This window comes from Puntigrus tetrazona, chromosome 25, assembly GCF_018831695.1.
Source record: "Puntigrus tetrazona isolate hp1 chromosome 25, ASM1883169v1, whole genome shotgun sequence".
In the NCBI taxonomy this organism is placed as follows: Eukaryota; Metazoa; Chordata; class Actinopteri; order Cypriniformes; family Cyprinidae; genus Puntigrus; species Puntigrus tetrazona.
Window position 1 is genome coordinate 12,504,730 of NC_056723.1, and position 24,186 is coordinate 12,528,915.

Below are 24,186 nucleotides of genomic sequence, written 5' to 3' on the forward strand. Positions count from 1 at the left end.
GCGGGGAATTAAAAAAAAAAAATCTTTCCAGCAAAAGTACAACGCCCAAAACAAACGAAGTCCATTAATAAGAGCATTACAGTGATTTCACCAGGATGAAGAAGCAATGTTTTCGTGTTCATTAACTTAAGTGAAATCACTGCACAGCTTCGAACGGCTCGTTGGCCTTTTTGTAGGCGGGAAGAAAATACTTTTAATCCCCGCCCATCTCATGAATAATTAAGTAGATGCAAGTCTTACAGTTATCTCCGCCGTCCGATCTAAGGAGGATGCTGTTAATTTTATAGTTTTATAGTCGTGCGGTGATCACAGATTCAAGCCGCTGCAGAAATACACCGATATTTTAACTTCTCGAGCGGGCATAAAATCTGTTCCTGTTCCTTCCTCTGGGGAAATGCGCGTGTGAGTGGGTGTGTCGAGCGAGTTTAAACTTTACGATGAGTTAAAGTTTGATCATGGCCGTGTGGACCCGCGCGGAAAAACAGGGTCATCTGGACCTTCTTCTGAGCGACCGCTGGGTTCGGGTCACCGCGGAGCTCACGCGGGACACGCTCACCCTGACGGCGGAGGGTGAACCGGGCGGGCCCGGGGGCTACTCGGAGCACAACTCTCATTTAAGAAACGGCGTTTCTAATGGCAACGAACAGAACCGAGATGTTTATCAGAGCCGCGGGCAATACGACAGTCAACGGGTCAACGGATCCGACTCGGAGTCCAGCGGTTATTGTGACCCGGATGGGGTTCGGAGGGTTCGGATAGTCAAGCAGGAGTCCGGCGGACTGGGAATCAGTATTAAAGGGGGACGGGAGAACCGTATGCCCATCCTCATATCGAAGATCTTCCCTGGTTTAGCGGCGGATCAGAGTCGAGCCCTGCGGGTTGGCGACGCGATCTTGTCCGTCAACGGCAGCGACCTCCGCGACGCCACGCACGACGCGGCGGTGCAGGCGCTGAAGAAGGCCGGGAAGGAGGTGACGCTGGAGGGTAAGTGATCACTCGAGCCGCGGGGATTCAGCAGGCCGGCACAGAGCGCTCAACTTTTCACTTCAACTAAACAAAGTTTTTGTCACTGATAATGACACAGAGGTTAGAACTTTTAGTCAGACATTATCAAGCGAAACTGAATATATTTTATAACGCACTTTAGGTATTATTTAGTTAAGTTCGTTTGACATTTGCACTTTATATAAATTATATAAATATAATTGAGTTTTATACGTGTGTGTTAAATTGACATTTGGAATATAACTTAGGATATAACATGAATCTTTTCCAGATAATATTACAATTTTGCTGTAATAGCAGATACATAAATAGCAGAACATTAGAATTGAATGTGTGGGAATGGGTTACAAGGAGATGGATTGAGAGATAGACGGATACTTTGATGCTGTAGTTTCTTAGCTAGAAAGCTTTTCACTTTCCATGACAGGGTGTCAAACTCGGTTCCTGGAGGGTCAGGAGCCCTGCAGAGTTTAGATGCAACCCTAATTAAAGACGCCTGATCCAGCTAATCAAGTCATTTAATCAAGTCATTTATAAACTGAATGGTATGTGTGTTTGAGCAAGGTTGGAGCTAAACTCTGCAGGGCTGTGGCTCACTAGGAACCGAGTTTGATACCTCTGTAATAAATTCCTGGTTAACAAAATCAAATACCACTCACTTTTCTTTCTTTCTTGATTGATTGTTGGAAATTATTAGGACTGAGTATTGACGCATTGCTTCCAATTCACAAGATCCTGACCTGATATTGATTGCATATCCATTCTAAAAAATAACCATTCTATTTTATGGAACAACTGTAAAATGTTTAATTTCTTTGTTACAGACATTGAAATACGACACGGCCTGTAAAAACCTGAAACATGCTTACTCTTGTTACAACTGTGAGTGTTATAGCATAAGAAGCAAAGCAGAACTATCTAAAACAGCTTGGCTATTAAGATAATTGCGAATTGCTAAAAAAAAATAACAAACTCATTTTAAAATGTAAACTTAAACAGATGTGACAAATTTACTTCAATCTGCAATATTTTTACACTTTTTTACGGTTAAAAATGTTGAGATGTTAATGTTCGATATCTTCAAACGATTTTTTTTTTACATTTGGCACATTTTTTTTCTCTATATAGTGAAGATATGGCATGGAAATAATAGGAAATTTTGTAGTGTGTGGAAATGTTTAAATGATGTGGCGTTACAATTAACTCTCACGTCATACGTGTGAAATTCTTCTTACAAGACTTGTTTCCTTATTGGTTGGTGACCAGGTTCGTACGGATGAACGAAAACAGTCAAGAGTTCAACATGAAACGCATTTCGTAACATTTGATTTTCTCCGGTGTGTGCCGTCTCATGTAGAACACAGGCGAAGTGTATTAATTCTCATTAATAATGAGGACCGGTCTAGCCTTTTATTAACGAGAACCTCAATCTTCTTACAGCTTGTTCAAAACCAACCAACCAACCAACCAGCTTGAACTGTGGTGGCTACACCGATTTGGCGCCCCGCATTAAATATATCTATCCAGTCTCGAATGGATTTGGTAATAAAAGCACCAGAATTTGAAAGCACTGCTGAATCCCCTGTGACATGACTCATGATCAGAGATCTGCAGGCTGACGTTCAGATATGTGGAGCAGTGTCTCTTGGGGTGGGCTCTGCTTGCACATACAGTATCCTCTGTGGCACCGGCCTAATTAAAATGAGAGATGAAGCTGTTTGATGTTCTTGGTGGATCTAATGAGATCTTTAAATGGCTCAGAACTGATCCCATGATGTGGCACAATAACAGTACAGCAAATTCTAGAGTGTTCCTCTAGAGAACCGTGCGGAGATACGCATTATAAACCAATCGGTTCAGTTTCCGGTGAATGGTAATTATTAGATGCATGTCAGATGAGCGTAGCTTCTCAAGATGTTGTATGAAGCAGCAATGAGAGATTAAATCAGCCATGAACGATGAAACCGATTAGGACAGGATGCTGGTACAGACTGCAATTCTTCTGAAAGTGAAATGGAAAGCAATTCATTCATGCACAGTGTTTTAGAACATTCATATTCTACTTAAATAAAAAGAGATATATCATGTATCAGCAGGCTCACAGTCTAGAGATAGGGGGATATGACAATATACATTATGTCCCAACACTAGTAAGCAGAAACCCGGACTCTTGATACTCAATAGTTAGTTATTGCATTATTATGGGTCGCGTGCATTTACAGTCATGACCGGTATTTGCACTGTTCGTTTTTCATTATATCGGCTTATGGAGATATTTTTGTTCAGCTAAAGAAAAGTGAGTGTAAACGATATACAGTATTGGGCAAGCCGTCGCTTTTGAGACTCTGCAGCTTCCAGCATTTATACTGATTAATCGTACTAGACCTAGGAAGTATGTCCATATTAGCCCGGTTCTGTCATCACTGCATTGGCTCCCTATCAAACATCGGATAGATTTTAAAATCTTGCTACTCATTTAATATCACTTATAAAGCTTTGAATGGTTTAGCTCCTCAATATTTAAACAAGCCCTTATCACATTACAGTCCTGCACATCCCCTGTGCTCTCAAAACGTTTGATAATACCTAGAATATCAAAATTGACTGCAGGCAGAAGATCCTTTTGCTATCTACTAAACAAACACTGGAAGAGTCTCCCTAACACGGTTCTGGAAGCAGACACACTCGTGTCAGTTTAAATCTAGATGAAATCTATTATTAAATGCAGAATTAAAATCTACACACAACACACTAATACGCTTCTATTATTGAAATCCGTTAAAGGATTGTTAGGATTGTTTTTTTTTACGTTTCGGATATTAAAATATAGTGTTTTTGGTTTTATATGTTGTGTGCAGTGAAGTACATCAGGGAGGTGTCTCCACTCTTTAAGAAGTCCTCTGTAAGTGCAGATCTGCCTTGGGATGGCCGTCTTCAGTCCCCGAACCTCAGCAGCAGTGACGAGTCACCCAAGAGCAGTGTAAGCCGCGACAGGAAAGTCATCCCACTCAAAATGAGCTTCATCAGCCGAAACCTCACCATGCCTGACCTGGAAAACAGGTGTGTGTGCGTGTGTGCGCGCATCATGATATTACCATTATGACAGTATTTGACGAAAACTGGGATGTAAATATATAGAAATGCTTTTATTTAAAAATGAACGCTAGTATTATGTTCACAAATTGATTTAAAAAAAATGCTGGGAGTATTTTGAGGGAATGCCGCGCTTGTTTCAGGCTGCTGGAGCTACACTCTCCGGACGGCCAGCATACTGTGGTACTGCGGTGTAAAGACGGGGCCTCCGCTCACTCCTGGTTCACGGCCATTCACACAAACGTTGCTGCCCTACTGCCGCAGACGATGGACCACATCAACTCTTTCTTGAGCAACCCCGGCGGCAACACGCACTGCACACTCAAAAATATTGGCTGGCTAGCAGAGCAGGTACCGCGCGCACACACACACACATAGTGATTCACAAAGAGTTTTCTGATTGCATTTGACATGTGCACACGTGTCTGTGTGCAGCTGGAGCTGGACGGTGGGCGGCATCAGTACAGACGAGTGGTCATGGCGCTCACGGAGAAAGACCTCCTGCTCTTCCAGTCGGTGCCGTGGACCTATGAGAGCTGGACCTCTCCTCTCCTGACACACCCACTGCTCGCCACGCGGTCAGACCCTTGCTCTAGCAAAGCCCGACGGACTGTCAGAGTCGCTCTGTTCTGTCTTCAGCGTTTGGTTTTCTGTCCGCAGGCTGGTTCACTCGGGCAGCGTCCGCAGCTCTCCGGCTCTGGGGGGAGATTTGGTGTTTGCCACGCGCACGGGCACCGGCCGGGGCGTCGAATCTCACGTGTTTCGCGTGGAGACGCACTGGGATCTGTCCACATGGACACGCGCGCTGGTGCAGGGCGGACATCTGGCTGCTGAGCTCATCAAAGAGGTCTCCATAGGTGTGTGTGTGTGTGATCACCCTTTTTAAAAACATTACTGATCAGGTGTACCTTAGAAAACCTTACTGTAATGTCCATAAAAAGCCTGTGTTCGACTAATTTTAAAGTCTGCGTAAAATAAAAATCGACCCTAGCTGTTATCTAAATGCACATTATAGATCTTATTGGGAACAATACATTGAGTATAGTGTATTAGTACAGTCTAATCTCTGGTTGTCATACCAAAAAATTCTTTTAAACCAAAAAGCAGAGTCTTTTAAAGTACAAATCTTGTTTGATCCCATCTCTCTCTCTGTCTGCGCTCCTCAGGCTGCGTGCTGAACAGACAAGACGTGCGTCTGATCCTGCACTACGACAGAGGCTTCACTGTGAAGCGGGAGTCTGGCGAATCCGTGCTCTTCCACTTCCCCTACGAGCGGCTCAAGATGTCCGCAGACGACGGAGTCAGGAACCTCTACCTGGACTTCGGCGCTCCAGAAGGCGAGATGGTATGAGACGAACGGAAGCCACTTAAGTTTTTTTTTTTATTAGTAGTCTCTAAAACGTACGGAATCTAGATGCACTGCGAATGTTAGACAATACAGTATAGACAGTTTTTCCTCTGTCTCTCTCTCTCTCTCGCAGGTGTTCGAACTTCACTCGGGGCCGAAGCCTATGGTCTTTGTCCTTCATTCTTTTCTCTCAGCCAAACTGGCTCGTTTGGGACTGCTCACATAAAATCAACCACGAACGATGGAGGTTCATTCGTTTCATTGATTTGACTGCTAGTGTTTTACTCGTACGGTGTTTTCTCTTCTAGCCAACACAAGAGAGAGAGAGAGAGAGAGAGAGCTAGTGGCAACAAAACAATCCCAGTTTCCTCTGTTCAGGAACACCAGCTGTGCCTTTTTCGTCTAGAGCCAAGAAGCTTTTAACAGTCACTTTCAGGCTTAAGCTTTGCAGAGTAACCAAAATGAACACATTATTCTTGTATTATCTATGCTGTTTGTTTCTCGCGTGGCAAAGACTGTTACATCCGTGCTATAATCTGAACAAATATGTATCGTTTGAACGCGGATGGATAAAATGAAGCTTTAAATACGTTCCGTCACGACTGACCAAAAATAACCTCTTTTAAAGTTAAAACTCGGAAGAGGCGTTAGATCGGTTTAACTAATATTTTCAAATAATCTAAATTATAGGAATAGTTATTACTTTTGTCTATTTTCTACATGTCATGAGAAATACTTTTTTTTTTTCGACATTTCGACCGAATCGGCTCCAGGCCTTGATTTTTATTTATTTTTTTTTTTTTATGTTTTTGCATTAATGATCAGCTTTAGACGCGCGTTTAGCACCTTATTCCAAGCTTCCCGCCGTCTTAAAAACCTGGAAATATCAGGGAATTTTAGAGTTCTGTTTTCCAGGTTTGGAAATGTGAAGGAAATGAATTAAAACTTATCAGCCCTATTTCTATAGTCAATATATGTTTTCTAGTTGTATTTAGCTCTGAAGAACTTTTTGCTTTTTTTGTGAAAATCTCGATAAAATGGCTTTTAACAATCCTAATTTGGTATTTAGGCGAGACTGGAGAAGTCTGAGATTTATCGGTCGTGAAGTGTGTGGGGACCGTCACGTTTTTTAGCACTGATGTGTGGTTTGTCATGGTGTGTGCGTTTTGTTTATCACTATAATATCAGTATATACTCTTTATTAACGTTCTATATTTTCTGTAACGCAAACCGAATCCGAGCGTGCGATATTAACCGATCACTTCAGTCGTAGGTGCCATAGTTTAGTTTTTTCGGTCCTGAAGATGCTCCCTCGTAAGTATACTGCATTAGACAACGTGCATAATGGCGGCAGCACGTTCTAGTAGAAAAAGAATACGACAGGCGATAACGTATTAAATACGAGACGAACGGCATTTTATTCTTAACCGCTGCTCAAGCTTAACGGGAACAATATTTCTATAATAGCTTTATTTTAGCACAAGGCTCACTCCGCAAGTGAAATGCAAAAAAAAAAAAAACAAATGTATCTGCGCAAGGACCACACGTACCACCTCTTTGACGTTTCAAGTGCCCTTAATCTTTCGTATTTTATTGTACATACTAATATTTCAAATCGAGAGAGTTTTTACTCAAGTGGAAATCTTCCTTGTTACTTCTGAAGTGTCCATGAAATGAAAGGTGTGATGCTTTCAGCTGCATTTATTGATCAGTCATTGGTTCTCTCGCATCGTTTCCCTTCACGTTAGGACATCAGACTGCTTATTGAGGACCCACTGCATTGTGCATCGTCTTAAATATGAAATGGTGTTAGTGCTGTCAAACGATTAATTGCATATATTGTATGTGTGTATGTGTATATACACATACATATTGTACACATGCGCATGTATTTATTTTAGAAAAATGTTATATATATATATACACCTGCAAACACATGTAATAGTTTTCAATATATATATATACTGTATGTGTAGACAAAAAGTTTATTATCGTTTAACAGCGCTATTAAACACTCCTGCCCAGGTTTACAGATTGCACAGATGAAATGTTTGGAGATGTCCTTAGCTTGAATTGTGACATGACCAATGCTTTAAACTCCGAATGTATTTTATAAACCCCTAGATACATGCCTCAGTTTCATCATGTTAAGCGTTTTTAGTTAATAGATTGATTATTATTGTTTTTTTTTTTTTTTTTTTGGAGAGAAAAGGTTTGAACCAAAGTTCACTTGTGGCAGCTTGCAGCATACAATCAAATGCAAAAATGCTAATTTGTTTGTACATGTATTATAACTCAAAGCCTGTAACCTGAAGCTATGCATTACGTCTGTATGTAAATGTTATATATATATATATATATATATATATATATATATATATATATATATATATATATATATAATATAAATATAATATATATATATATATATATATATATATATATATATATATATATATATATATATATATATATATATATATATATATATATATATATATATATATATATATAAATATAAATAAAAACATGTAAATTTAACGAGTGTTCTGTAGCGTTAGAATGGAACTAACGCGTTGATGTTTTGTTTCCAGAGGACAGCACGGGAGTGAGGGCAGCGACTTCCGTTTCTGTGTTCACACATTAGATGAACCTTCATTTACATTATTTATTTTGCTGTTCTCTTTATTTAACGAGCACTTTACATACAGCGTAAGTATTAATAGGACACCGCAGCGAAAGCGCTGGCGCGTGAGATGAAATGACAACGTCAACGCTGCAGGTGAGTTTACATTAGCTTTAGCTTTAGCTCACCATCTTTATTTAACCATATATCTAGACGTTAACCGGCCAAATCAACTGCATCGACTCATCGTTTACAATTCACACGTAAGGAGCGGTTTTTTTTTTGGTTGAAAACGTGATATTACAAATCAGCGAAGAATAACTGTTTTTTTTTTACAGCAACCATGTAAACAAACCTCACCTCATATTCATATCTGAGGTATTCCCGAGTATAGGACTTAACGACAGTTTTTCTAGAAATGTCAGTCGAAGTGTATGTTTAAGCGTTTGATGTTTTTTGTGGATTTCTTTATTAACGTAGGCCTGTTAACCTGTCTACCATTTTATGACTAAATCAAATTTACACACAGTTGCTGTAATTGAAGTAGCTAATCTATATTTATCTGTAAATCAATCTAAACATAAAAAAAAATATATATATATATATATATATATATATATATATATATATATATATATATATCAATAGTTATAATAATTGACAGACGGTGACACAGTTATGTATTCGTATCGTATACTAAATTTTCATGTATGCAGAACTGCTGAATTTAGGTAAACTCGTATTTTACTAAAATAATTTTTGAAAGCACTGTTTGCGTGACCAGACGCACTTTGAACAGTAATGCATCATTTTCTACAGGCGGTTAAGATACAATTTTATACCAGTTTAATTAAGCAGGTCAAAAGACCTCCATTTATATACCAATGAGTTTAAACCAAGAATGCAAAAGATACCCAGTGTTTTGAAAAGATCAGCGCACATACTATCACACCGTGTACAAGTCTGTCAGTTCGTAAAGCCATCAGCGACTCTTATTTCAGAAAGCGATTGAGCTGGTCACTAAAGCCACGGAGGAGGACAAGGCCAAGAACTACGAGGAGGCACTGAGGCTTTACCAGCATGCTGTGGAGTATTTCCTGCACGCTATCAAATGTGAGTCAACGACGTCTGCCGGATGCTACTCCGAATGAACCCTCTTTGCTTCATAAAAATCTAATTGTGTAGCAAAAAGTTTGCCTTTAGAATTTCTCACCAAAATATTGTTTGGCTGATGCCGTCTGGGCCTGGCTGCCTATTGGTCAATGAAGAAATAATGAGAATTTGTATTGAAATCCGCTGCAGATCTCTTATCCAGAAGTCGTGAACGACGTCCCCCGTCGGTCGTTTATGGGGGTTTGTTTGTTTTACGAACGTTCGATCAAATGCACTTGTGTTTTACATGCGATGCAAGATGCACCTCTGCTCTTTTTCAGATGAGGCGCACAGCGACAAGGCGAAGGAAAGCATCCGCGGGAAGTGCATGCAGTATCTGGACAGAGCCGAGAAGCTCAAGGAGTACTTGAAAAACAAGGACAAGCAGGGCAAGAAACCCGTGAAGGAAACGCAGAGCAACGACAAGTACGCTTTTAGCTCTTATTAGTTGTGCCGAGCGGCGCGGATGAATAAACCCCCGTCGCTCACCGCGATGAACTGTGTGTGCGCAGAAGTGACAGTGACAGCGAGGGAGAAAATCCCGAGAAAAAGAAGCTCCAGGAGCATCTGATGGGTGAGCCATGTCGGATGTTTCGCTGAGTTGCCGTGTTGTTAGTCTGTGATGATGAGGAGGTGTGCGTTTGGTGCGTTCAGGCGCGATCGTGATGGAGAAGCCCAACGTGAGGTGGAGCGACGTGGCCGGACTGGAAGGGGCAAAAGAAGCCCTGAAAGAAGCTGTCATTCTGCCCATCAAGTTCCCTCACCTGTTCACAGGTCAGCCTGCGCGCCGAGTCCTTTTTCAAATTTTCTTTACTCCTTTTCGACGTGAAATATTATAACGCTTTAGTATAGGGAGCGATTCTCAATATTAACCTGTTTATTAGTACGTCTGTTATGTTAGGTCTGCGTATATATGTGCTGTGTTGCAGGCAAGCGCACTCCGTGGAGGGGCATTCTTCTGTTCGGGCCCCCCGGCACGGGAAAGTCTTACCTGGCCAAAGCTGTGGCCACCGAGGCCAACAACTCCACCTTCTTCTCCGTGTCTTCCTCGGACCTCATGTCCAAGTGGCTCGGCGAGAGCGAGAAGTGAGTTTTTTTTTGTTTTTTTCCGCTCGTTCTGCGCGAGCTTGCAGGCTTCGCTCAACGACCGCTCTTGAACTGTTCTCCAGGCTGGTGAAGAATCTGTTTGATCTGGCTCGCCAGCACAAGCCGTCCATCATCTTCATAGATGAGGTGGACTCGCTCTGCGGCTCCAGAAACGAGAACGAGAGCGAGGCTGCTCGCAGGATCAAGACGGAGTTCCTGGTTCAGATGCAGGGTGAGAAACGCTTTCCGTCCTTTCATACATGAGCCTTTAAATGTAGAGTTTCCATGTTCAGCTGAACACAAAGGAAGACGTTTTGATGAAAGTGTGTAACCAGGCTGTTTTGGGTCACCGTTGACTTTCATAGCATTTCTTTCTTACTATGAAACCGAAAACATTATGTAATTATGCATAATTTATTGTTACTGTAATAGTGCATGGTAACATGCAACAAGGTCGCCTTTAAATGAAGCGCAACCAAAAACGAATGAGCGATGCAGGACTTCCTTGTAGTTTCCCCACATGGTTTGTGGGTGTCTTTCTTCCGCAGGTGTCGGGAACAACAACGACGGGATATTAGTTCTCGGCGCTACTAACATTCCTTGGGTGCTCGACGCCGCTATCCGCAGAAGGTCAGTTTGACAGACGCTTTCAAAGTAGTAGCTCGTGTTTTGAACCCGAGTGACGTTCCCACCGGTCGGTGCAGGTTTGAGAAGCGCATCTACATCCCGCTTCCCGAGGAGCCGGCCAGAGCCGCCATGTTTCGCCTGCATCTGGGAAACACGCCTCACAGCCTGACCGAGGCGGACCTGCGTCAGCTGGCCCGTAAAACAGACGGATACTCCGGAGCTGACATCAGCATCATAGTCCGGGACGCTCTCATGCAGCCGGTCAGGAAAGTGCAGTCCGCCACGCACTTCAAGAAGGTAAAGCGATCAACGATGCTCGAGCGGCTCCGTTGACTTAAAATGACTTATGTTGCTCCTCTTTGCCCCACCTTTCCGAAACACTTGACTTGTACGAAGCTCATCATTCCGAGAAGCGATGTGTGCTCTGATTGGCCGCCTACTGAAACTGAGCCGATCCAGACGAATGACGTCTCTGCATTTAATAACGACATGCCTTTAGGTAAAAATTGGGTGTTTAATCTCGTCGCTATGTATTACCGACACTCTAAATGTGATACTGTTCGACGCAATATGTATTGTTAAAAGCGCTACGTGAATAAAAGCGATCGTTTGACCGATTGGCCGAATGCGAATACGAAATGTTACGCCCCTTACCGTATTTGGAAATCCACAACAATGCTGTGGCGAGGATAAAACCTCTTTCTTTGTGTGGGAAGACCGTGTTTGCATGAGGCGTTTTATGAAGAACTTTATGGCTCTCATACGAGCGCGGCTTTTGGACACACGCGAGCCCTTCGAATCTTCACGGAGCTGAACGCTTGTTTTCGTGTTCTGTCAGGTGCGCGGCCCGTCCCGCAGTAATAGCTCTTTGACGGTGGATGACCTCCTGACCCCATGCTCGCCCGGCGACCCCGATGCCGTAGAGATGACCTGGATGGATGTTCCCGGTGACAAACTGCTGGAGCCCATAGTGTGCATGGTGAGATCGGTCTATACATGATTTCTAAAGGAACAGAAACGCATACATTTAACACGTATGATACAATGTTGCGTGCACTATTGTTTTACTGTGTCTCAGTCGGACATGCTGCGTTCTCTGGCGACCACGCGGCCCACCGTCAACACAGAAGACCTGCTGAAGGTGAAGAAGTTCACGGAGGATTTTGGACAGGAGGGCTGAAGCACGGCGGCGCCACTCGATCCAGTGTAGCCGACCCAACTCAACCAGGACTGTCTACTCGAATCTAAACCCGCAGCCCGACCCAGTCTGACATCTCTAACACTACACACCACATCACAGCCAGCAGACTGGAGAGAGCATGAAGCTTGCCGTAAATTGTTTTGTTTACATCGGCGAGCGGTTACATTTGTTGGAAGCATTTTGTCTGTCGGCCCTTTATTCGAAACCGGCTACATGCGTCAGAGCTCTCGCCGATGAGTATTTATGTTAATTTATTCTCCGTTTTTGGATCGTTTTGAGCGCAGACCAATTTGAGCTTTCGCGTCCATCTTAGTCTTTGCAGCACTTTACTGTATAAACGCGGTCCGGGTGGATCTCTCAAAGACGTGTCTGGGTCACACTAAACCTCACTATTAAACGTATATATGTATATATGGAAAGAAAATTAAGCCTGTTTGAACACAATTTAGTTGTGTAAATGATTTTTCTTTTTAAATCTCTAAAGTAATTGAGATTTGCTTTCTGAAGTTTCACAATGCAAAAAAAAAAAATCGGCTCGATGTTGTTTAAAAAATTTCAAGCCTTTTTTTTTTTATAAAAAAAAAACATTTCTATTTGAGTCTGGACTGAAATATGACCCGGCCGTGTGTTTGACAGAGTCACCCACCGACGTTTCACTCATTTAAAAGTTCCGATCGAGCAGATGTGTTGTAATAAAAGTGTGTTACAGCTGTCGTTAATTTTTGAAGGATAACATTAACCTGATCTGATTAAAAAAAAAATCAAAAAATAAAGAGTTCGTGCAGCTGTATTTACTTCAGCCTGTCCAAGCTGCTTCAAATGGATAACATAATCAGCTCTCGACGATATATTTTAAATCATACTTTAAGGTATAAGACTGGTATTTACATAAAATCCAAATATCAAAACTTATAACTGGAGTTGAAATTCTGACTGGCTTCCCAGTTGGACAAAAACGCAAGGTCAAGCAGGTCAAGCCCACAATCAACGCATCAAAGGTGATACATAAACGTTATGATTTATTTGTATTATTTACAATGCATCACGTCTGCAAGATATGACTTAATATCCACATGTCGCATAGCGCAAGTACACAAACGTCCATTCGGAGAGCGAAACACATCCGTGACATCTTCAGGCAGCTGGAGGGTCATACTTTGCTTCTTTTGGATTGGTTTTCTGTCACAGATCCTCCTCGTTTGTTTCTGTGGTGAGGAAACGTGGGCATCAGCTCTGGTTCGCAAGCTGCACAGAGGAGAAAAGAAAAAAAAAAACGGTCAGAAAATCAACTTTAAACAGCATCTGTGAAACTAAGAAACAAAATAAGCCTGTACTTACGCAAGGGCTTCTCCTTGAAGTAGGAACTATCTAAACAATCTTTCGCCGTGGCTCTGTAAGACACGTAAACGTTCCTTAGAATCTATGGATATTTGCGCTTAGTTCATTTATCTCAAGATTAACGTCTTTGTAAAATACATCTCATTCTGGTTGGGTGTAATAACGCCATTTTGTGTTAGTAGAAACTCGCAGGATCATATACAGTTACATAACCACCCTCCTTTTCTCATCGGGGACAAGGAGGGTGTAATGATTTATGTCTTGTTAATTGTGTACCGTACACTACCAAACTGTACCGCTCAGTGGAAATGAGCCGCGGATCAGATTCCTCCAGTGTTTTACCTGCGCTGTGGGTTGTACATGAAGAGCAGGTTGAGCAGTCTCAATCCAGCTTCTGATAACCAGGTGAACTTGTTCTTCAAGTTGTTGTAGGGCTGCTTCCTCAGACTGTACTGGCCAACCAGCGGCAAGCGCGAGAAGCCCTACAGTTTCACAAGAGACTCTGGTTAACCTGCATTAGATGTTCTTTTCATTCCAGAAAACCAAGCTCGTACCGGCCAGATGCTCTCATTAGGTGTCCCTAACAGCTGCACGATCATATCCACCTGCTGGATCTCCGAGGCTCCCGGCAGAAGAGGTTTGTGGGCTAGAAGCTCAGCAAAGATGCAGCCCACGGCCCTGCACAAGGAGAAGCACAACATCCGACATGCAGCCGTACAATCATTAACGAACAAAGTTAACGTTTCGGAGCGGCTGAGCTGAGTCAAAGTCTAGAGCTGAAGCAAGCAGATCATTGGAGGAAGCCCACCAACGTCAGAGAGGGCTAAAACTCCTACAAGACGTTCAGCACCGATCAACAGAAAACAGAAACCTTTAGCTGAAGCTACGGCAGCAAAATAAGATTCATATACCTCTGCCACTCATAGATTGGTTCTTGTAGACATTTTTTTTTTAGAATTCTCTTCTGCTCACCAACTCGTTCGCTGGGGTAATTGCGGTAATCAAATAAAGCGGCAAAATTGTGAAATACAGTTAGAGCCATAAATATTCAGACACTGACAAAAGTCAAAGGTCAAAGAAGCTCTCCATGCAGGTGAAACCATGTCAAAAAAATCAATCCCATGCGAGGGTATTAAATCTAGAGGACGATGTTGAGGTTCTGCAGCAAAGTGACGATATTTCAGGTCATTATTTAGTCTTGTGAAAACGTAATATTGCTAAAACCATAAACTCTGCACCTTATTACAAGCGTGGCATCATCAACTCCGCCACAAAATAGCGCTTTCTAAGTTCCCTTTTCCCCTGTGTTTTTATGCTCTGAGTAATATCTAAAAAAAAGGTAATCTGTTATTCTAGTGCTGTTTGTCCGGTTCTCACCACATGTCCAGGGCGGTGGTCTGAGCCTTGGTTCCTAGGAGGAGCTCCGGGGCTCGGTACCTGCGAAAGAAAACACGGTCAGCGATGGAAAGAGGGATTTGAAGGATTAGCAGGAGGATAGGTACGCTAATCAGCACGAAGCTCATCTGCTTACCACAGCGTGACTACCCGAGGAGTCATGGGCTGTAACGGGATACCGTAAACACGCGCCAGACCGAAGTCAGCTGCGAAAACGTCCACGCACAGCAGATTATTTCATATTTAGAACATGCCTGTAAAGCTCAGAAAACAGTCGGGGACATGTCTAAAGCGCGCTTTAACCCAAAAAAGGTTACAAAATATACAAATATATGCACATGCTATATGGCCGATTTCAAAAGCATTCGCACTTTTCACATTGAGGCATTATTTTAATAAATCCATTTTTTCATGCAAATTCTCACTATTCTCGTTAGAATCGCCAATGCTTTAATTTACGAAAGGATAACGATATTTTCACTCACCTATCTTTACACAGCCCTTGTCTGTCATCAGTAGATTGGAAACCTTCAAATCCCTTTCATATAAAAATCGCCAGTATCAATATGAGAATTAAAAAAACTCATCATCAGATCATTTATATTTCATTGCAGGTCTTACAACCTCGGGAAGAACATTTATTTTTTTTTTTTGTCATTTTATCTGCGTCAAATCAATCAAATAACAGTTCTCCCCAGCTTACATTTTTCATTTTGCTCATTTATTTTAAAAGAAAAATAGACGTGTATATGGCACTTGTTCTTCAGACATCCTGCAAAATGAAAATTTTGTCTGGGAGAGGGGACCTCTGGTTGAGTGGACATGGAATGACCCTTCTGCAATTTTACCGTTCAGTTGAATCCAAAAAAAAAAAAAGGTTTTAGTGACGAGGACAAGCCTAAATGAACACACCTGTGAAGAATGAAGTTGTGATGCAAATACGCCAGTCCTTTAAGCAGCTGAAGAACTATACACTTCACCTGTGAAAAACAATCAAACTAAATAATAAAGCAATAACAGTAATATATCCATTGAATTAAATGCAGACTTTAGAACTCCACTAAACTTAGGAACATAACATTTCAGGCTGAATATAAAGGCATTGATCAAACGCACCTGAGCTTCGGAGAACGGCGACTGCATGTTTTCCAGCAGACTGGCCAGATCTTGCTCGCAGTAACTCATCACCAGAAAGAGGCTGACATTCAAAATGATAAGGCGTTAGGAAGACGCGAGAGCCATTCGAGTATTATATCCATGAAACCACGCGGCACGCGTTTTCTTCACTCACCTCTCCAAATGGCTTCCCACCACCACTTCTTTCAGCTCCACAACGTTGGGGTGTCTCAGTCTGAGCAGCAAGTTAATTTCCCTCAAGCTGCTGATCGGAATCCCTAAACACGGAGACGCGGAACACGTACGTTTCTCTTTCTACAGACGGTTGGTCATGTTTACAGGCTGCCGGGCTCCAAGAAAAAGCAGCATGAAATAAACCCAAGAGTTTCGAAGCGTTACCCAAACGTCTTGATCCTTGTTTGTCTTTGGAGAGGAACAGTGAAGCGTTCCAGTCAAGGATTCAGGCCTTAATATAGCACAGCCCTTTCATCTGACCAAATCTCCCTTCTAGCAGAGCACCGCCGTAACGTTTTGTCTCGACGGTTACGTTGGCACACAGCCTACATAACCTGTATCACCATCATCAGTTTGCATGAGCTAACGAATAAACGTCAGATCAAGCAGAAGTGCCACGAGAATCAATATTAGGCCCCTCGCTAAATATCGATGTTTGCCTAATCTAACTCAAGACAGAACTCTAAGACAGTTCATCATTTGCCAATTTGTTTTTACAGTGTTTTTTTGTTGCTCGTCACGGTCACCTCCGGCCCGCTTTAATGAGGGATTAAAAGACTACTGCAGCTCTCTGATAAAAATACTTCCAACCTCTAATCTCATACCAAGAAATTAGTTATTTTCTATTACGGTATTGAGAGATATTACATAGTAATCCACTCCGTAAAGCTGCGTTATACAAATAAACCGGACTGGCTTGAGCACAGTCCAGCCCAAAACGCAATAGAAAATGTAATGGATTCAATTGTTATAATGGGAATTGTATTGGTTTTAATGAAAGGGACGGTATGGGACGGATTCTATCGGCGGGACGTTAAATCATATTGAAAAATTACTGGAAATGGTATTTTAATGTGAACTAATTGAATTTCTGAGATGGTTTCTATTGGGCTTTTTTGTAGTAGGGATGCAAGAACCTTTTTTCTACGCGGACAAAATTACTTTCAGACAGATGGAGGAGGCCACTGGAGGAAAAGAGCGACAAACATGTATGCTTTCTGTTTTAAGATCCGACTGACCATCTTTCTCTTTATCCATTCGAACCTTCTTCAGGGCAACAATTTCGTTGGTCCTAGTATCGCGCGCTCGGTCTGTAAATCACAAATCAATTAATAGATTAATCAAGAAATTTAAATCTACAAACAAACAAACAAACAACACTACAGAAACCACCACAGAAATTTTAATGGATTCCATTACAAAGCCATCAACGTTTGACCGTTAAAAAATGGTTTTGGGACATGTCCCATATTAGGATTTTGTGGTTTTAACAAACCACAAATAAAAGGAGATCAATCACATTGCAGTTTTCACTAAACCAAGTACACTAAGTCCATTACAAGTTCTGTGATGGTGTGCTTTTTTTACAGCAACATTGTCAGGCAGCACAACTGTTTGATAACAATGCTTTTATGTACGACAGATATTACGATATTTTAATATGCGATGTATTTGCCCATTATCCGTCATTCTGTAAAACTCACACACGATTCCGTAAGTTCCTTCTCCAATCCGGTTCATCTTCTCAAACTCCTTCACACTCCTGCATTTACCTAACTACACACATCACGCAGAAACAACGCAATAAGCGCTTATGTATCTCTTGCTTTATATAAAAAAAACCGTTTATAAGACAGCAGGTCTCACCCGTTCTTTGTGTGGTATTACAAACGTCCTGTCGGTTTTTAAAGATTTCAGCTTTAACGGCTCTAGATCTGCCTCCGCCGTGTTTTCCATCTCCAATCACTCCACGTTCGCCTGGATCAATAATTAATGTGCGCGTATAACCCCTTACTGTACGTTTCCATGTAAAGAGAGAGCAAAACAGGGACGGAGAGGAAGAGAAACTCCGTGAAAGCTTACAGTCGTTCTCTTGAGCGTCCCCGCGTGAACGACCGTTAGCGTTCGCTGGGTTCCTCTTCTCTCGCAAACATCAAGCGCAGCGAAGAAATTTAAATGGTTTTCACAAACGTAAAACTGTTAGTTGATATCAAATAGCTAAATGAGATTGGATAAAAAAGTCAAAATATATTTGTAATCGATTTATTTGTGATGTAAAGTGATATTTAATTACCTTCTATTATTTAAACACCAATGGGTTAGTGGTTAACCTGTATAAAATGTAACAGACAGCGAGTGTTTTAAATAATTATTATTGAATTCATTATATTAATAATGATGATATATAAGGCGAACGCTGGAAGCATACTACGCCATCACGTGGAATTGTTACCTTATATTTATCCAGTGAGGTAAACAAATAAACAAACAAAGTTTAACTCTACAGCATGACTAGTAGCGTATCATTTTTAAATGTACCTTTGTAAGTCATACTGTGCCCGTGACAAAACGACCCCGGCCGACAAACACGGGTCCTCCCATGGGCCGTGGCTCCTTATTAGCGTCCGTTATCTTCAGACCGTTCGGTGTCTCCAAGAGATTCTCGCGAGACGGAGCCGTGACGATGATCAGCGGCACAGCACAGTTATTACACGATGAAGGGGGTGGCGATGATGAAGGTGACGAGGAATCAATGCTAAGAGACGGCTCCTCTACTGTGGAAATTAAAAAAGTGAAAACATATGGCTAATTAATAATAGCACATTGTACATTGAACACAACAGTACTTTTTATAGCCTACTGTATATAGTAGAATACAATACAACAACAGCCACTATATTTATTTGTACCAAATAAATTGCGAGCCACACACACACACACACACACACACACACACACATATATAATTCCCCATAATGTAAATTACTATTTTACACTACATTACATTTAAAGTGCACTCTCCTTTAAATTGGATTACTGGGAAGTTTACGTCAGAAGAAAAAACATAATAGATTAACCTAATTAATCCGGCACAGCAAGACAGAGAGACTTTCACAGTAGTCTAGTTGAAAAGTTCATATTCATACCCTCCTAATGTCTGATTGTAAGTGTTAAATTATGCTTACCGTTGGAAGCACAAAGCCAATAAAGTAAATATGATGTTACCTGGGAGAACCTGCTTTCTCGGAGCAGAGCCCATTCCCCATCACGCGCTGAAGTAAATCTCTCCGAAACGAATCTGTTGCTCCATGTGAATAATATTGTTCTGGTCAGATGATGGGCTCACAGTCCAGATCCACTCTCAGTCTCGCACATTTTTCCTCTAACCGCAAGCTGCCACTTCAACCAGGTTTCCGACGAACTGCTTTAGTTTTTGAATAGGCTCAGGCGCAAAGAACCGGTTCCTATTCTTACTCGGGCATTTGGCTCCGTTAAAGGTTATCTAACGCGTATTTCCCCGAAACCTAGGCTGGGGAATAACAGTAGTCTCCTGCAGTTGGCAATACCTGTTGATCTGCACCACACATGACACCGCTAACTGAGCCTCACCGGTGCAGTATGATTCCCGGAAGAATGACTCGAACGAACCGGTTCTTTTGAGTGAATCACGCCAGAGCAACCAATGCTGTATGATTCAGAAATTAAAAGTTTTTTTTGTAGTTTTTTTTTTACTGAATCAAACCAGAACAGCCCGATTTATATGAACTATATCAATAATGATCACATAATATTATAAATCTTAACGAATTGTGATGCCATAACAAAGATTTATGGGAAAGTGGCTGATTTTTCATAAACCATGCAGCAAACTGTTTTTTTTTGCTGGCGGTTTCTTCATTAAATCAGAGTTGAACAGGGCAATAATTTGTCATTTAGGCTATATTCAGTATTGTTGAGTAACGTAATAATTAAGTAGGCTAATTTACACGTAACATAAATGTAACATTACAATTATTATAATGCAACTGAATATTTTTAAACACGCACTTGCAATCTGTAACTTATTACGTTTTCAAACAAAGTAACCCTCCCAACAACTGATTATACACAACACTGCTCTTTGAGCACTAGATGGCAGAAAAGATTTGACTACAGTTTGTATAGATCTCTTCTTTATATCTTTGTTTATGCTCTTATTTCATTTATTTTTTTTCTTAAACGTCTACCATATAAATAATATTTTTTAATAATAATGATAATGTTTATGGATGTAATCTCACTTCAGTTTTTTTTCCCCCCTGAATCCCATGGATAATAAAATTGCACACTAAATTCGTCTACAATCAGTTTTGTCTTTCTCATTTTGTAATTGCTGAAAGTTCAGTGCCCAGATGCCAAAGATACTTGCATCATCTGCGGTGTTAAGGAATTATAATTTCTACTCATAACTTTAACACTTGTTAACTGTGACTTTTGCCTCAATAATTTCTTAATTCGCTGCTTATAAATAGTTAGCAAGTGATAGTTAAGTTTCAAGCTTTGTAAACATGATGTGCTGTAGTCAACATGCATTTATTCATCACACTGCATAAAAACAGATTCTGTATTCTCAAAAATCAATAATATCTACGTATGCAATGTATGTATGCGGAAATGCTGTTTACACTTTGATCTGAGCATAACATTGTTCCTGCGGACACGCATTGCATAGTAGATGCTACCCAAAATGGTGTTATAGGATGCGGAGAAGAGACATTTTTGAATCATTTTTTGTTGTGTTTGCGCAAAATAAAAGTATTCTAGTAGCTTCGTAAAATTATGGTTGAGCCACTGATGTCACATGGAATATTTTAATGTTCATGTAAAGACCTTTGCTGTCTATGAAGGGACAGAGAGCTCTTGGAATGCTCAAAAATTTCTTAATTTTTGTTCCAAAGGTGAACGAAGGCCTTACGGGGTTTAGAACAACAATAATTAATGCCAGAATTTCAAATTTTGTTCCTGGAGGGCCGCAACCCTGCGCAATTTAGTTCCTACCTATTATGCAATTTGCTATTTGGAAATCCCTTGAACCTGTTTGCCGATCTGACTGCCCACCTGTTAACAAACCTCTGTCTGTTACATCTGTTACTCTTTCTTGGACTGTCGGTAAACGAAGACCTCATGCATTACATCCGGGCCATGCCTCCTCCCATGCCGACAATGGTAAGCTTGGCTCTCCTTAACAAGATGATTCTGCTGAGCATTGCAAAGGTTTCGTTCATCAAGTACGACTGTACCTGGATTTTCAACAAGAGAATTTTGAATGTGAAGAGAGGAAATGTGCTTATGTAATGACGTTACTGACTCGCAGAGCGATTGACTGGGCCACCGCAGTTTGGGAGTCTGACCCACGTTTCAAATGGTCTGTGGATAATTTTCTTCAACAGCTCAGGGAGGTTTCGAGCCAACTCATTGACATCATGCAGGAGAAACGCACAGTGGCAGAGTTTGCCATTGAGTTCAGAACCCTCGCATGCGTGGATGTAATGGATGTAGCTCTGAAGGCAATGTTTCAACACAGTCTTACCACCTACTTGCAAGCAGAACTGCCCTGCAAAAGAGAGGACACATCATTTACTGAGTTCGTGAATCTGGCGATAAGGATCAATAATCTCAAGCGTCAAGCACCAACATGTAAATCAAGCCAACGTATGCCAAGTGAAGTTAAAACTCGTCTACCTACTGAACCCTGTGATTACCATGAACCAGTGCAAGTTAATAGTCAACGTTTATCTATGGAAGAATGCGAACATCGCAGGTGTCTTCATCTATGTTTCTACTGTGGCAATATAAATCGCCTCAACACAGAGTGTCCTCACAAGATGGCTGCCACGTCCCGGGTAAATATTGGCCTCTTCTCTGTGTTATGCAATAAGGCTTATACTACTGCCTATAGTGTTATGAATGATCCACTGCATCTCGTTCTGACAGCAGTGATCAACTCCGGGGCTGCCTTAAACATCATCAGTCACTAAGTCATTATGAAATACCACATCCCCACTCGTCCTTGTGAAACTCCTATCAAAATAAAGACCATCAATGACAATCTCATTGGATCTGAAATAACACATTAAACACAAACTCTTACACTACAAGTGGGCATGTTCCATCGGGAAGACATTGCATTCTACATTGTGGATTCATCTAAGTATGAGATCATTCTGGGACATCCATGGCTGTCAGCACATGATCCACACATCTCTTGGGCCAAAGGTGAGCTCCTTAAATGGTCCTCTTCATGCATCAATCATTGTTTTTCTGTTAAGCCTGTTATGTGTTGTACCGCTAGTATTGAGAGCCCAGAGACTCAGAAGGATGTAAAAATCCCCTCATGTAATCGTGAACTCCCAAGAGGTTTTCGTTAAGGTTAAGGCTACCCAATTACCCCCTCATAGACCATGGGACTGTGCGATTGACCTCTTTCCCTACGCCATGCCTCTTTAAGAGTAAGGTATCAAGGAAGGTTATGAGTGGAAAACAGCTTTTCTGACCACTAGGAGGCACTACGAATATCTCGTTATGCCGTATTTCCTAGCCAATGCCCCAGCAGTGATCCAGTCTTTCATCAACAAAATCTTCAGAAACTTTCTGAACAAATGTGTGGTGGCTTACATTGCACTATTTTGGTTTATTCCAAAACAGAGGCAGAACATGTCAACCATGTCAAGACCGTGCTTTCAGAACTACTTCAGAACCAGTGTGAAGTGTGAATTGTGTGTTTCAAAGACTTCCTTCCTGGATTGCCGTATCAGCCATGAAGGTGTCAAGATGGATGAAACCAAAGTGAAAGCAGTCACTGAATGGCCACAACCCAAGACTATCAAGGAACTCCAGCGATTCCTGGGGTTTGCTAATTTTTATTGCCGATTCATCAGAGGTTACAGTACTGTCGCTGCCCCTGTAACTTCCTTACTCAAAAGAAAGCACAACCAAGCTTCAGTGGAATGATTCTGCTATTACCACAATCTATAACCTAAAAGAGAGATTCACCACGGCTCCCATCCTCAAACACCCGGACCCCAGTCTTCCATTCGTTGTAGAGGTGGATGCCTCCGGCTGCAGTGGAGCAGTGCTTTACCAGAGACACGGTCAGCCAAGCAAACTATTCCCATTTGCTTTCTTTTCTTGGAAGCTGACAGCAGAAAAAGAAACTATGATGTGGGTAACAAAGAACTCTTGTCCATTGAAAGCAGCAAACGTGGAGTGGTGCCACTGGCTAGAGAGAGCCGTACACCCATTCCAGGTGATCACAGACCATAGGAATCTTGAATATGGGTGGGCTTTGTTCTTTACTAGATTTCAGTCCATGCTTACTTATCGACCAGGCAGCAAGGCTGACGCTCTATCATGCCGCCACGATCTTCCTCCGGAGCATGAGGTACCTGACTCTATTCTACCTCCCACTGCGATATTAGCTCCAGTTTCTTGGGATACAATGGAGGTGATTCAATGGGAACAACAGGCAGTACCAGCCCCCTGGTTCTGTAACGTCACGCCAGCAGAGGGAGCCTTTACTTGAGTACTGACTCGTCTCCACTCCCTCCGCGCTCATTTCCTGTTTGCCTAGCATAAAGCCAGAGCACACTTTATGCTTGCTTGCCTTACCAAGTCCACTGGCTAAAACTGAACGTTCGTCACTCATACATATCTGTGCACTCTGTAAATATGTGCTTTCTTCTTAGCGCCGCAATGTCTTCAGGCAGTACCAAATGTGCCATGCCTCCAATCATATATAACACATCTAATTATATGTAGGGTTCTTTATACAATAAAATCGTTTTTGCCAAATGTGTATATACTTTTCCACTTTGAAGAGCAATCTTTTCAGTCAAAATGTGTTTGGGCTAGTTTTGAGTAGTTTTATTGTGAAATCCTGTCAACCCTGCAGCCATCACCTGTCTAGACCTCATTAACCAGCGGAACATGTCATGTTTCTCTTTCAGTGACTATTTAATAACTGCAAAGCCATAACCAGTTCCCTGCTGTCACAAATCATCTCATCACTGAAGAACGAGGACTGCTAATTAATTTATTTATTCATTCCGAGTACCATTATGCCACTCAGGAATCTGCAGTACTTATCGGTCTCATGAGTGCTATTATATAAAATGCATTTCATTTCTTGTTGGCATGACAACTAAC

The 24,186-nt window shown here is 41.6% G+C and overlaps 3 protein-coding genes across 11 annotated transcripts; 2 read left to right on the forward strand and 1 right to left on the reverse strand.

Moving 5' to 3' along the window:
• The first annotated feature begins 231 nt into the window (after nucleotides 1-231).
• sntb2 (syntrophin, beta 2) lies at nucleotides 232-7,569 on the forward strand. Its single transcript, XM_043227172.1, has 7 exons — nucleotides 232-984; nucleotides 3,864-4,065; nucleotides 4,242-4,449; nucleotides 4,534-4,676; nucleotides 4,759-4,955; nucleotides 5,265-5,443; nucleotides 5,580-7,569. The coding sequence occupies exons 1-7, from the start codon at nucleotides 456-458 to the stop codon at nucleotides 5,670-5,672; spliced, it is 1,551 nt and encodes a 516-aa protein (XP_043083107.1). The 5' UTR covers nucleotides 232-455; the 3' UTR covers nucleotides 5,673-7,569.
• Nucleotides 7,570-8,023: 454 nt separating this feature from the next.
• Nucleotides 8,024-12,911, forward strand: vps4a (vacuolar protein sorting 4 homolog A). 2 transcript variants are annotated; one of them, XR_006247998.1, is made up of 12 exons: nucleotides 8,024-8,228; nucleotides 9,074-9,185; nucleotides 9,506-9,650; nucleotides 9,737-9,798; nucleotides 9,879-9,998; nucleotides 10,154-10,310; nucleotides 10,394-10,542; nucleotides 10,859-10,940; nucleotides 11,015-11,234; nucleotides 11,334-11,436; nucleotides 11,776-11,916; nucleotides 12,016-12,911. XR_006247998.1 is itself a non-coding variant. In XM_043227173.1 (11 exons), the coding sequence occupies exons 1-11, from the start codon at nucleotides 8,208-8,210 to the stop codon at nucleotides 12,115-12,117; spliced, it is 1,311 nt and encodes a 436-aa protein (XP_043083108.1). In that variant the 5' UTR covers nucleotides 8,026-8,207; the 3' UTR covers nucleotides 12,118-12,911. The 2 variants fall into 2 exon arrangements, 1 of the variants encoding a protein (XP_043083108.1); XM_043227173.1 differs by lacking the exon at nucleotides 11,334-11,436 and having other exon boundaries at nucleotides 8,026-8,228.
• A 226-nt stretch (nucleotides 12,912-13,137) lies between these two features.
• cdk10 (cyclin-dependent kinase 10) lies at nucleotides 13,138-19,564 on the reverse strand. 8 transcript variants are annotated; one of them, XM_043227174.1, is made up of 17 exons: nucleotides 19,228-19,563; nucleotides 18,541-18,776; nucleotides 18,296-18,332; nucleotides 18,085-18,139; nucleotides 17,869-17,979; nucleotides 17,706-17,778; nucleotides 17,241-17,312; nucleotides 16,163-16,265; nucleotides 15,988-16,069; nucleotides 15,784-15,851; nucleotides 15,357-15,409; nucleotides 15,008-15,077; nucleotides 14,854-14,913; nucleotides 14,031-14,154; nucleotides 13,819-13,958; nucleotides 13,477-13,529; nucleotides 13,138-13,383 (listed from the first exon to the last, which is right to left on the reverse strand). In XM_043227174.1, the coding sequence occupies exons 5-17, from the start codon at nucleotides 17,956-17,958 to the stop codon at nucleotides 13,289-13,291; spliced, it is 1,083 nt and encodes a 360-aa protein (XP_043083109.1). In that variant the 5' UTR covers nucleotides 17,959-17,979; nucleotides 18,085-18,139; nucleotides 18,296-18,332; nucleotides 18,541-18,776; nucleotides 19,228-19,563; the 3' UTR covers nucleotides 13,138-13,288. The 8 variants fall into 8 exon arrangements, with proteins under 8 accessions (XP_043083109.1, XP_043083116.1, XP_043083114.1 ...); XM_043227181.1 differs by lacking the exon at nucleotides 18,085-18,139 and having other exon boundaries at nucleotides 19,228-19,564; XM_043227179.1 differs by lacking the exon at nucleotides 18,085-18,139 and having other exon boundaries at nucleotides 17,869-18,015.
• Between the last annotated feature and the right edge of the window lie 4,622 nt (nucleotides 19,565-24,186).

Excerpts from the sequence above, each read along its gene's own strand:
- vps4a (XM_043227173.1), top strand. The coding sequence starts at position 8,208 with ATGACAACGTCAACGCTGCAG. Across the intron at positions 8,229-9,073 it reads TGACAACGTCAACGCTGCAG|AAAGCGATTGAGCTGGTCAC; the intron begins GTGAGTTTACAT and ends CTCTTATTTCAG. Across the intron at positions 11,917-12,015 it reads TGGAGCCCATAGTGTGCATG|TCGGACATGCTGCGTTCTCT; the intron begins GTGAGATCGGTC and ends ACTGTGTCTCAG.
- cdk10 (XM_043227181.1), bottom strand. The coding sequence starts at position 17,958 with ATGGAAAACACGGCGGAGGCAGATCTAGAGCCGTTAAAGCTGAAATCT. Across the intron at positions 17,779-17,868 it reads TAATACCACACAAAGAACGG|TTAGGTAAATGCAGGAGTGT; the intron begins GTGAGACCTGCT and ends TGATGTGTGTAG. Across the intron at positions 16,070-16,162 it reads GTGGGAAGCCATTTGGAGAG|CCTCTTTCTGGTGATGAGTT; the intron begins GTGAGTGAAGAA and ends TTTGAATGTCAG.
- sntb2 (XM_043227172.1), top strand. The coding sequence starts at position 456 with ATGGCCGTGTGGACCCGCGCGGAAAAACAGGGTCATCTGGACCTTCTT. Across the intron at positions 4,450-4,533 it reads TTGGCTGGCTAGCAGAGCAG|CTGGAGCTGGACGGTGGGCG; the intron begins GTACCGCGCGCA and ends GTCTGTGTGCAG. Across the intron at positions 4,956-5,264 it reads CATCAAAGAGGTCTCCATAG|GCTGCGTGCTGAACAGACAA; the intron begins GTGTGTGTGTGT and ends TGCGCTCCTCAG.